The sequence below is a fragment of the Anomaloglossus baeobatrachus genome, chromosome 4, assembly GCF_048569485.1.
Source record: "Anomaloglossus baeobatrachus isolate aAnoBae1 chromosome 4, aAnoBae1.hap1, whole genome shotgun sequence".
NCBI lineage: Eukaryota > Metazoa > Chordata > Amphibia > Anura > Aromobatidae > Anomaloglossus > Anomaloglossus baeobatrachus.
The window spans coordinates 524097933-524110637 of NC_134356.1; the positions used below are offsets into that span (position 1 = coordinate 524097933).

The 12705-nt window shown below is 47.4% G+C and overlaps 1 protein-coding gene across 1 annotated transcript in view; it reads right to left on the reverse strand.

Moving 5' to 3' along the window:
• The window catches only part of VPS33B (VPS33B late endosome and lysosome associated), a 164393-nt gene that overhangs the window by 85457 nt on the left and 66231 nt on the right, over positions 1-12705 (reverse strand). The window contains exon 8 of the mRNA XM_075345903.1: positions 9338-9432. Within this exon, the coding sequence (XP_075202018.1) occupies positions 9338-9432 (95 nt within the window). The remainder of the gene's footprint in view (positions 1-9337; positions 9433-12705) is intronic.

The window sequence follows — 12705 nt, forward strand, 5'->3', positions numbered from 1 at the left end:
GACGGGACGAAACGACCCGTCCTTCTTTGGCACCACAAACAAATTGGAGTAAAAACCGTGACCTTGTTCCTGAAGAGGAATGGAAGTCACCACTCCTTCCGCCTTTAGAGCGGCCACCGCCTGCAGCAGAGCATCGGCCCGGTCGGGCGGTGGAGAAGTTCTGAAGAAACGAGTTGGAGGACGAGAGCTGAACTCTATCCTGTACCCGTGACCTTTGACCTGTGACAGCCAAATGTCGCCAAAGCGGGAGAGCCTGCCACCGACCGAGGATGCGGAGAGAGGAGGCTGAGAGTCATGAGGAAGCCGTCTTGGTAACGGTTCTTTCCTGCTGTCTTTTTTGGGCGTGATTGAGTCCGCCAAGAATCTGAGCCTCTCTGATCCTTTTGAGTCCTTTTGGACGAGGAGAATTGGGACCTGCCTAAGCCTCGAAAGGACCGAAAACCAGACTGACCCCTCCTTTGTTGGGGTTTGTTTTGTCTGTGTTGAGGTAAGGATGAATCCTTACCCTTGGAGTGTTTAATGATTTCATCCAAACGCTCACCAAACAATCGGTCACGAGAAAAAGGCAAACTGGTTAAGCACTTCTTGGAAGCCGAATCTGCCTTCCATTCTCTCAACCATAGGGCTCTGCGTAAAACCACGGAGTTGGCTGACGCCACCGCCGTACGGCTCGTAGAGTCTAGGACAGCATTAATCGCGTAAGACGCGAATGCAGACATTTGAGAGGTCAATGGTGCCACCTGCGGAGCAGATGTACGTGTGACTGAGTCGACTTGCGTAAGCCCAGCTGAAATAGCTTGGAGTGCCCATACGGCTGCAAATGCTGGCGCCAACGACGCTCCAATAGCTTCATAGATGGATTTCAACCAGAGCTCCATCTGTCTATCAGTGGCATCTTTAAGTGCCGCTCCATCTTCTACTGCAACTAAGGATCTAGCTGCAAGCCTGGAGATTGGAGGATCCACCTTGGGACACTGGGTCCAGCCCTTGACCACGTCAGGGGGGAAAGGATAGCGTGTATCTTTAAGCCGTTTGGAAAACCGCTTATCAGGATAAGCGTGGTGTTTCTGGATTGCGTCTCTAAAGTCAGCGTGGTCCAGAAAAGAGCTTAATTTACGCTTGGGATATCTGAAATGGAATTTCTCATGCTGTGAAGCTGACTCCTCCGCAGGAGGAGCTGACGGAGAAATATCTAACATCTTATTGATGGACGCTATAAGATCATTCACTATGGCGTCACCATCCGGTGTATCCAGATTGAGAGCGGTCCCAGGATCAGAATCCTGGTCAGTTACATCCGCCTCATCACCCATAGATTCATCCCGCTGGGATCCTGACCAGTGAGACGAAGTTGAGGGCCCCTCATAGCGAGCCCGTTTAGGGTGTCTGGGACTGTCGTCCGAGTCAGAGACGTCACCCTGGGGTGCGTGTGACACCCCCGGAGCACGGAAGTGTTCCAGTTGAGGGGGACCAGGGAGCAATGATTCAACAGTGTCCGTGGTCTGAGTTACTGGTCTAGACTGCAATGTTTCAAGAATTTTAGACATAGTCATAGACAATCTGTCAGCAAAAGCTGCAAACTCCGTTCCTGTCACCTGGACAGCATTCACAGGTGGTACACCCTGGGTCACGTCTAGCAGAGGCCCCGGCTGTGCAAGTGTCACAGGGGCCGAGCACTGCACACAATGGGGGTCAGTGGAACCTGCCGGTAGAGCAGTCCCACATGCGGTACAGGCAGCATATAACGTCTGTGCCTTGGCACCCTTGCGTTTTGCGGACGACATGCTGTTGCCTCCTTGTAATCTAGGAGGGTATATAGCCGAGAACACCAGCGACCGTACAGTGTCAGTATTTGCAAACACAAAATACCAGGTACACAAACGGCACAAGTGGGGGTGAGCCCTTGAGGGCTGCTTACCGCCCGCTGAACAGCGGGTATGAGGCCGTAGAATCCCGTGTCTGGGTCTCCCCGTCTCCCCTCTGCAGCTCAGCGTGCAGGCAGGAATGGCTGCCGGCGTCCTGTGAAGAGGGGCGGACCGTGGGCGTGCCACAGACAAAAGTGCGGGAAACTGCGTCCCCCTGTGCCTAGTGTGAGGGCTGGAGTATGTAAAAAAGACTCCAGCCCTCAGCGCTGATGCTCTGTACAGCGTCTCGCCCTCCTCCTGACTGGCAGGTGCGGAGGCGGGCACGAGACGAACTAGGCCGCAAAAAGCCGGGGACTGTAGTAATAAGCGCGGCCGAGATATATGCATGGCCAGCGCGGAAGTGCCCGGCGCACCACAAGTCCCAGCCGTGTCACAGTGCGACTGACCCCAGCGGCTGGCGCGACCGTTCGCCCTGATCTACCCACTCAGCCGAGCTGTAGTGAGGAAATGGCACAAGCGCAGCAGCGCTGATGTCCCCGGCGCACTAACACACCCAGCAATGCTGCGGTGTGCGCGCGTATGCACGGGGACACAGAGTACCTTGACGGAGCAGGGCCATGTCCCTGACGATACTCAGCTCCATATCCAGCGGCTTCTCCAGGGGCTGCGGATGGAGCACGGTCTCCTGTGCCTGGAGACCGGTAAATCCCACTTCACCCAGAGCCCTAATGGGGGTGGGGAAGGAATCAGCATGTGGGCTCCAGCCTCCGTACCCACAATGGGTACCTCAACCTTAACAAACACCGCCGACAGAAAGTGGGGTGAGAAGGGAGCATGCTGGGGGCCCTAGTATGGGCCCTCTTTTCTTCCATCCGACATAGTCAGCAGCTGCTGCTGACTAAACAGTGGAGCTATGCGTGCGTGTCTGACCTCCTTCGCACAAAGCAAAAACTGAGGGACCCGTGCTCCCACGGGGGGGTGTATAGCCAGAAGGGGAGGGGCCTTACACTTTTAAGTGTAGCACTTTGTGCGGCCTCCGGAGGCAGTAGCTATACACCCAATTGTCTGGGTCTCCCAATTAGGAGCGAAAAAGAAAGACCACTTTCTGTGGTAAAAACGTCTCATACTTAGCTTTTGAGACGCAGGTGCCAGGTCCCTGGGGGGGGGTTAAACGCTCCATCCGACAGGATCCTGAACAGGGCTGCGGATGGAGACCGGTCTCCTGCAAAGCAGTGAGAACCGTGATGGCTCCCACTTCAAGCCAGAGCCCTAAGGGATGGCGAAGGAGCGCGGCATGTGAAGGCTCCAGCCTTGTAAAGTCAACCTTAACAGCACCGCCGACACAGTGGGGTGAGAAGGGACATGCCGGGAGTCCAGATGGGACCCGCTTTTCTTCCAAAACTTTGAAATCCAAAAAATCAAAAATCAAAAATCAGAGAATGCATGTGTGTGTGACCTCCTGAACACAAAGCATTGAAACTGGCTAGGACTGGCTACCAGGGGGTGTATATGCTAGGAGGGAGGAGCTACACGTTTGAGTGTAGTACTTTGTGTGTCCTCCGGAGGCAGAAGCTATACACCCATGGTTTGGGTCTCCCATAAGGAACGATGAAGAAATACAATAATACAATAATGTTGCTTCAAGGGGAGATTAAGGCCCTGTGCGCACACTGCGTTTTTACCCACGTTTTTGCTGCAGAAATTTCTTGAGAAAATGGTTGTAACCTTTCTGCAGACATTCCCCAGCAAAACCTATTGCAAAAAAAATAGCTGTGCGCACACTGCGTTTTTTTCTCAAGAAAATTCTTTCTGCAGAATTTCTTGAGAAAAAGAATGTGCATGTCACTTCTTTTCTGCAGGTACCTACGTTTTTTGCCATAGATAATGGTAAAATAACGCAGAGACCAACCTGTGGAAAAACGCACCAAAAACGCATCACAAACGCGCCAAAAACGCATGCTTTATTGGTGCGCTAATCTTTCACTCTCAAGAAATTTTTCAAGAAATTTTCTTGAAAAAAATCCTTTTTCTAGTGCGCACTAGGCCTTAGGGTGCGTGCCCACGATCAGTGTTTGCTGCATTTTGGATGTAGCAGGCTTCAGCTGCGTCCAAAATGCTGCATTGTACAGTACAAGCACAGTAGATGGAATTTCTTGAAATCTCGTGCCCACTGTGCTTCTTTTGTCCGCAGCAAACACTGACCTGCGGAGCTTTTTTCCAGACCACAGCATGTCAATTGTTTGCAGCGGATTTGCATGCGTCCACCGTAGGGAGAACACAAGTGAGAGACCGCAGCGCACTGAACCCTGATCATGGGTACTAGCAGCTGCAGTCTCCTGCAGAGGAGTCTCGTAGCCCTGCAGGTCAGGACCACTGAGTCCAGGACACAGTGAGTCATGATCGTGGGCACGTACCCTAACTCCAAAAACAATCATTGCACAACCCAGCATAGTGGTCTTGAACATCCCACTACATGTACATACAGTTAGGTCCAGAAATATTTGGACAGTGACACAATTTTCGCGAGTTGGGCTCTGCATGCCACCACATTGGATTTGAAATGAAACCTCTACAACAGAATTCAAGTGCAGATTGTAACGTTTAATTTGAAGGTTTGAACAAAAATATCTGATAGAAATTGTAGGAATTGTACACATTTCTTTACAAACACTCCACATTTTAGGAGGTCAAAAGTAATTGGACAAATAAACCAAACCCAAACAAAATATTTTTATTTTCAATATTTTGTTGCGAATCCTTTGGAGGCAATCACTGCCTTAAGTCTGGAACCCATGAACATCACCAAACGCTGGGTTTCCTCCTTCTTAATGCTTTGCCAGGCCTTTACAGCCGCAGCCTTCAGGTCTTGCTTGTTTGTGGGTCTTTCCGTTTTAAGTCTGGATTTGAGCAAGTGAAATGCATGCTCAATTGGGTTAAGATCTGGTGATTGACTTGGCCATTGCAGAATGTTCCACTTTTTTGCACTCATGAACTCCTGGGTAGCTTTGGCTGTATGCTTGGGGTCATTGTCCATCTGTACTATGAAGCGCCGTCCGATCAACTTTGCGGCATTTGGCTGAATCTGGGCTGAAAGTATATACCGGTACACTTCAGAATTCATCCGGCTACTCTTGTCTGCTGTTATGTCATCAATAAACACAAGTGACCCAGTGCCATTGAAAGCCATGCATGCCCATGCCATCACGTTGCCTCCACCATGTTTTACAGAGGATGTGGTGTGCCTTGGATCATGTGCCGTTCACTTTCTTCTCCAAACTTTTTTCTTCCCATCATTCTGGTACAGGTTGATCTTTGTCTCATCTGTCCATAGAATACTTTTCCAGAACTGAGCTGGCTTCATGAGGTGTTTTTCAGCAAATTTAACTCTGGCCTGTCTATTTTTGGAATTGATGAATGGTTTGCATCTAGATGTGAACCCTTTGTATTTACTCTCATGGAGTCTTCCCTTTACTGTTGACTTAGAGACAGATACACCTACTTCACTGAGAGTGTTCTGGACTTCAGTTGATGTTGTGAACGGGTTCTTCTTCACCAAAGAAAGTATGCGGCGATCATCCACCACTGTTGTCATCCGTGGACGCCCAGGCCTTTTTGAGTTCCCAAGCTCACCAGTCAATTCCTTTTTTCTCAGAATGTACCCGACTGTTGATTTTGCTACTCCAAGCATGTCTGCTATCTCTCTGATGGATTTTTTCTTTTTTTTCAGCCTCAGGATGTTCTGCTTCACCTCAATTGAGAGTTCCTTAGACCGCATGTTGTCTGGTCACAGCAACAGCTTCCAAATGCAAAACCACACACCTGTAATCAACCCCAGACCTTTTAACTACTTCATTGATTACAGGTTAACGAGGGAGACGCCTTCAGAGTTAATTGCAGCCCTTAGAGTCCCTTGTCCAATTACTTTTGGTCCCTTGAAAAAGAGGAGGCTATGCATTACAGAGCTATGATTCCTAAACCCTTTCTCCGATTTGGATGTGAAAACTCTCATATTGCAGCTGGGAGTGTGCACTTTCAGCCCATATTATATATATATATATATATATAATTGTATTTCTGAACATGTTTTTGTAAACAGCTAAAATAACAAAACTTGTGTCACTGTCCAAATATTTCTGGACCTAACTGTAGCAGTAATAGTGTTGGATGATATGGCTCTTGTAAGTGCAGACTGCCAATGTCCCTATTAGATCTATCAGGTAGATGTAATGTGTGCCCTGCACAAAGTGTGATGCGTGTTGCCTGTGATGAGGTAGGGAGTGTGCACAGCAGAGTCCTCCGGGCACACGTCTGGCCAGATGAGCGTTTTGGCTGTACGCCTTTGTCAGCTCTCAGATTAGGTGGCAAAAACCTCTGACATTATGGTTTTGTGAGGGCTGGCAGAAAGGACCTGACTGACGACTATCATGTCCCCTGAGGAGTCTGAGTGACGAAACGCGTCGGGACGCCGGGATGTCATCAGGGTCAGCATAGGGGTCCAGCTTGAGACCTAGTTGTGGTCCGTCCTTGTTAGGACGGAAGTTTGGGGCAGCAGTCTTTTGTTATTTTATATCTGGTAGTTGGTAGGGCCAGTACATGGCGGACGAATCCACTACTCAGGATCAAGAGACTGCATGTCCCTCCTTCCAAAGGGATTGGGTGAGACCATTCCTTTTATTATGCCTAAAGACTTATTGCACTTTATGTATTTGTATGACTGACCATTGTCAGTCAATGGAGTGCACTTTGTTTTGTTTTTTTAGGTATTATTTTGTTTGTTGTGTTTATTCTGTCAATTGGACCACTGTCCTTTGCTTATAGCAACATCAAATTTTCTTTATGTTTGTTTGTTTTTTTTGTTGTGTTTGTTATTTCCAGTGGCCATCACTAGACGTGACCCCTCTGGGTGTGCACATAATTGGCTAAATCCATGTGGCCAGGGTGTTTTCACCTTTGTTAGTGATGGCTTTCAGTACCTGACTTGCGTGCTCTGGAGTAATCAATGTTGCTCTTGCAAGTTCAGGAATAAAGGTGTATTTTATATGCTATTTTTGGCAAAAACCTGGTGACAGATTACCTTTAAAAGGGTTGTCCGAAAGCTACTGAAATTTTCATCTAAGGCCCCTTTCACACATCAGTTTTTGCAGTCAGTCACAATCCGTCGAATTTTGAAAAAAAAAAAGGATCCAGCTACTAATGCCACTGGATCCGTTTTTTTCTCATTGACTTGTATTAGCGACGGATTGCCTCACGTTTTATCTGTCGAAAAATGTATGTCCGTCGAAAAATGTATGTCTGTCGAAAAATGTATGTCTGTCGGACGGAGACAACATCCACAGTAACTTTTTTTGTGTACGTCGAAAAAACGGACAGCGACGTCGCCGTCTGTCATTTGGTAGAATGGAAGCCTATGGGCGCAGGATCCGTCGTCATCCGTCAAATGACAGAATCCAGTGACGGATTCCGTTTTTTTTAACTGAGCATGCTCCAATTATTATATAGCCCCCAGCTAGTCGGATCTGTCGAAAAACGTTCAGTCACATCAGTTTAGCCACAATCTGCATCGGATCAGTCGAGAAAACGGATTGTGACTGATGGCAAAAAAGTGATGTGTGAAAGGTGCCTAAGTCCCTATCCAATTATTATTGCTGTAATCAAAACAAATTTCTAATATGGCTGAATTAAAGATTCCCTATCCTCCCTCACAACAACAAGTGCCATTGATTTTTTCCCCCCTTCTTTCTCACTGATGACGCTTCATTTCATTTGAGAATACCAGTACATGCTAGTATACACAAATGAAGCGTTATCAGGGGCAGAAGCTGTGGTCACTGTCATAGCCTCTGATCTCTCCCTCAAGCAAAACAACATCAGTGACACTCATTTCAGGGGCTGGTCTGCTCCCTGCACGCTGCCATTGTGTGATTTGCACAGTGACAGCGCGCTCTTTATTGCCGGCTCAGATCGGTACTAATGGGCCAGCAACACAGCACACTATCAGAGAGCATTGACAGAATCCCTGGTCTGCACAGCCCAGAGCATTCCGCAAGTGATGTCACTGTGGGGGTGGTGCTGGTCTCTGAATGCCACCAGGAACTTTGACACCGTATACTGATTGTGCGTGCTGCTCTGTTGCCGCCTTTACTGAACAGAGCCGGTAGTACAGAGTGTGCTGTCATTGTGTAAATTGCATGGACATGGACACAGCAGGGACTAGACCAGTCCCTGAAACGAGTATCACTGATGACTCTCTGTTTCAGGGAGGGATTTGAGGCTGTGGCAGTGACTGCAGCCTCTGTTCCCTGATAACTTGTTGGAGTATCCCAGCATGCACTGGGATTCTCAAATGAAGAGTCATCACACAGGAAGTAGAAAAAAAAAGTCAATAGCAGTTATGCTATGTGCGCACACTGCGTTTTTCGTGGCGTTTTTGCATGTTTTTCGGGTCCGTTTTTGGTCTAAAAACTGCATGACTTTTTGCTTCCCAAGCAAAGTCTTTGAGTTCTCATTTTTGCTGTCCGCAGTTTTGTTTTAGGTTCGTTTTTGTAGTGACCACAAAGATGCAACATGCCAATTATTTCTGCGTTTTTGCTAGCATTTTTCACCCATGCAATGGATTGGAAAAAAATCGCAGCAACAAAAACGCAGCAAAACGCAGGAAAAACGCACAAAACGCATGCGTTTTTTGGATGCGTTTTTACCGCGGGTGCGTTTTTTGCGGCGAAAAACGCTGCATCTTTGTGGTCACAAAAAAAGGCAACGTGCGCACATAGCCTAAGATAGTGTAGTGAGGGAAGGATAGGGGATTTTTCATGCTTCCATTTTAGAAAATAATTTAGATTACGACAACAAATAGGTAAGGATTAAGGCCCTGTGCGCACTAGAAAATGGAATTTTCTTAAGAAAATTCCACACCCTCTGAAAGATTACCGCACCTGCTGTAAAAAAACGCCACAAACCGCATCCGAAAACCGCATGCGGTTTTGCCACGGTATTGCCGTAAATTTCCGCAGGTTGTTCCCTGCTGTTTTTTACCATTATCTATGGCAAAAACCGCAGCTACCTGCGGAAAAGAAGTGATATCCACATTCTTTTTGCTACAGAAATTCTGCAGCAAAAGCTGTAGGGAAAAAAACCACAGTGTGCGCACACCATTTTATTTTTTAGCATAGGTTTTGCTGGGGAAGGACTGCAGGAAGGTTATGAACATTTTCTGCAGCAATTCATGCAGCAAAACCGCGGCAAAAAACGTGTGCGCACAGGGTCTCAAATGAAAATTTCTTCAGCCTCTGGATGCCCCTTTAATTCCTCCATTCTTCACAATATAGCAGGAATAAGCTTACCAAAAAGCAAGTGTGATTGAAAAAAATGTGATTTTTCTGAATAATGCTGTTAAGGTCATGTCTAGATAAATTTTCCATCGATTTATTTATAGTAGAGATTGATATTGCGGTGATTTTATCTGTATTACTCACAAGAAAATAGTCTCGATAAAATTCTGGCAGCTCCATACTGATAATATCATCATCCAAGGGGAGAAGATAGAAAGCCCATTCATCACTGGTTACATCTATGTAAAAATAAAAACAAAAAACTTTTTGGCTTAGGATATTGCAGTATAGTTTTACGATCTTCATATATGTAAATCCTCATACAGCTCATACTGCCTTCTAACACTGCATAAAAAAAAGAACGCTCCTGTGTCAATCTGTACCATTATGCATGAGGAGCAGTGGTAGTTTCACTCACCTCCTCCCGTTGTGCTATCAGGCATAACTCTGGAGTATAGCGTAATCTTTGTTTTTTTTACCTACGTCCTCCTGCGAAGTCAGTCCAGTGGAGCGAGGTTCCCAGAGATCAATCACATTCACCGCCGCTGTCCACCGAGTAGCACTGCGTAAGGACCTCAAACTAGTCTGCAGACTCTGGATCACGCTGCCGCACCAGCCGCCCGCTCCCTGTCACCAGGAGCTGTATCAATAGGTAATCCAAAAACTAAAAAAGGGGCAATGTTCTGGGTGCTGCACTAACGCAACACACACCAGTGCAATAAAGGCATTGTTGGGGTGAACTCTTAATCAGAGATCACTAGTTGCCTACTGCCTGGCTTAATTGGTATATACCAAGTGCATGTGTAAAGAATTCACACCAGACACAGTCGGATATAAAATCTCTTCTTGGTCACAGTAAAAATGGCACCGAACAGACTGACTACAGAGTGTGCGTCTTCTGATATAGGCTAGGGGCGTTCACAAGTTTAGATATGCCCATTTAGTGGGACAGTTCATGGGCTAGCCAATGGGGAGATCCGTGTTGCTGTTGATGGGCGGATCTGACGTCAGTGGATGAATCCATGGTGTCATCTGATCTGTGGGTTGGTCCTCTAGCTTGGCCAGGGGTCCTTCCATATATGGTGGTCTTCCTTCATCTGGACATTACTTGCGTTCCAGGCAAGGTGTGGAGAACAGGAAATGGCAGCCATCTTTAAATCTGTGTCATGTGTATGATCTGAAACCTGAATTAGGTAAGCAAATCGACATATTTCCCACAATCCCTTGTCAAGAGGTTAATTAAGTATTTGATGGAAAAGTCCTCCTCAACAGGTTAAACTCCTCTCTGCGGTGTGTGTTGGATTAGTGCAGCGCCCAGAAGCCCGCCCTTTTTTTCATTTTCGGATTACCTATTCTAACACTGCATAGCTGTTATGTGTTGACGCCCTACTAATATAGAGGTACATCATATGAAGGCTCGAGAAACTGTATTATTCACTTATTTAGCCATCATCTGCCTCTAACAGTCGCTCGTGGAGCGGAGAGGCCGCTCATGGCGATTAACCTGTGAAATATTTCTGTCAATCTGTGACAGTAGCATTTACAGACCGCGTCCCAAAGGGCATGCTGTTCTAACTGACCATAAACGTGTGTGTGACAAGATCATGGGGCACCATTGGGTTGTAATGACCCTGGGAGTCTGTGGAAGACCACAGCATCTGTCATGATGGTAGTCGTATGAAGGTCAGCTAGAGACTGGTGTTCATAAGAGACTGTTATTTTTGCTGATTGCAGCTATACTGTAGTATCGCTCTGTATAGTACAAGTAATCAGACAATCACTGGGCTCAAGTCTCATTGGGACTAACAAATACAATAAGAAGAAAAAAAAATATTTAAAAAAATATGAGACAAATAAAAGAATATAAAAAAACGGATTTTTGTGTACTCACCGTAAAATCGTTTTCTCTTAGCCATCATTGGGGGACACAGGACCATGGGTGTTATGCTGCCTATCCATAGGAGGACACTAAGTAGATGCAAAAGCATAGCTCCTCCTCTGCAGTATACACCCCCTGGCCGGGCCAGGCAACCTCAGTTTTAGTACACAAGCAGTAGGAGAAAAAGCCAGTAAAAACTTATCTCAACAGAGGAACATGAGAAAAAAAAGAGTCATAACCAAATAAGGTGCTGAGAGAACCAAGGCCCAACAGGGCAACAGGGTGGGTGCTGTGTCCCCCAATGATGGCTAAGAGAAAACGATTTTACGGTGAGTACACAAAAATCCGTTTTTCTCTGACGCCTCATTGGGGGACACAGGACCATGGGACGTCCTAAAGCAGTCCTTGGGTGGGAAAAATTAAAACAAGACAATGCAACCCAAGGACTAGGAACCAGTCCCAGACAGCCTAGAGCACCTACTGAGAGAAGGTGCTCTACTGCCGTTTGCAGAATTGTCCTACCCAGATATGCCTCAGCTGAAACCTGGGTATGGACTCTGTAATGCTTTGAAAACGTATGTAGGCTAGACCAGGTCGCAGCCTTACACACCTGTTCCACTGAAGCCTGATGCCGAATGGCCCACGAAGCGCCAACTGCTCGCGTGGAATGAGCCCGCAGCCCACTAGGAATGGGCTTGAGTTGCAAGCGGTAGACTTCCTGGATCGCAGAGCGAATCCAGCGAGCCAGAGTCGCCTTTGAAGCTGCCTGTCCCTTCTTAGGCCCCTAAGGAATGACGAACAAAGAGTCCGTTTTCCTAAAGGGGGCTGTCCTGGATATGTAATATCTGAGAGCTCTGACGAGGTCTAACGAATGCAGAGTCCTTTCCACCCTATGAACTGGGTGTGGACAAAAGGAAGGCAGAACAATGTCCTCGTTCAAATGAAACGGGGTAGGAACCTTTGGAAGAAAAACCGGAAGGGGGCGCAGAACCACCTTGTCCTGGTGAAAAATCAGAAAAGGCTTGCTGCAAGAGAGTGCTGCTAGCTCCAAAACCTGTCTGATGGACGTAATTGCCACCAGAAACGTTATCTTCCAGGACAGAAGAGCAAGGGAGGATTCCTTGAGAGGTTCAAAGGGGGACCTCTGGAGACCGTCCAGAACGAGATTGAGGTCCCATGGGTCCAGCGGCCGTTAGTACGGGGGAACTAGATGGGAAACGCCCTAGAGGAAGGTCTTGACCTGCGGTTTTTGAGCCAGGCGGCATTGGTAGAAGATTGAGAGCGCTGAGACCTGCCCTTTAAGGGAACTGAGAGCCAACCTGCAGAAAATCGAGATTCTGGGGATGGCCAGAGGCATAGGCTGGACGTTAGTTTACCTGCACCATGAAAGGAAGATTTTCCACGTACGGTGGTAAATGCGGGATGAAGCAGGCTTTCGGGTGCTGATCATGGTGGAGATAACCGCGGGGGAGAATCCCGCTCTTGTTAATACCCAGGTCTCAATGGCCATGCAGTCAGCTTCAGGGCTCTGGAGTTCTGATGGGAAATGGGCCCTTGGGTCAGCAAGTCTGGGATGTCTGGAAGGCGCCACGGTACGTCTACGAGCATTTGTACTAATTCGGCGTACCAGGCG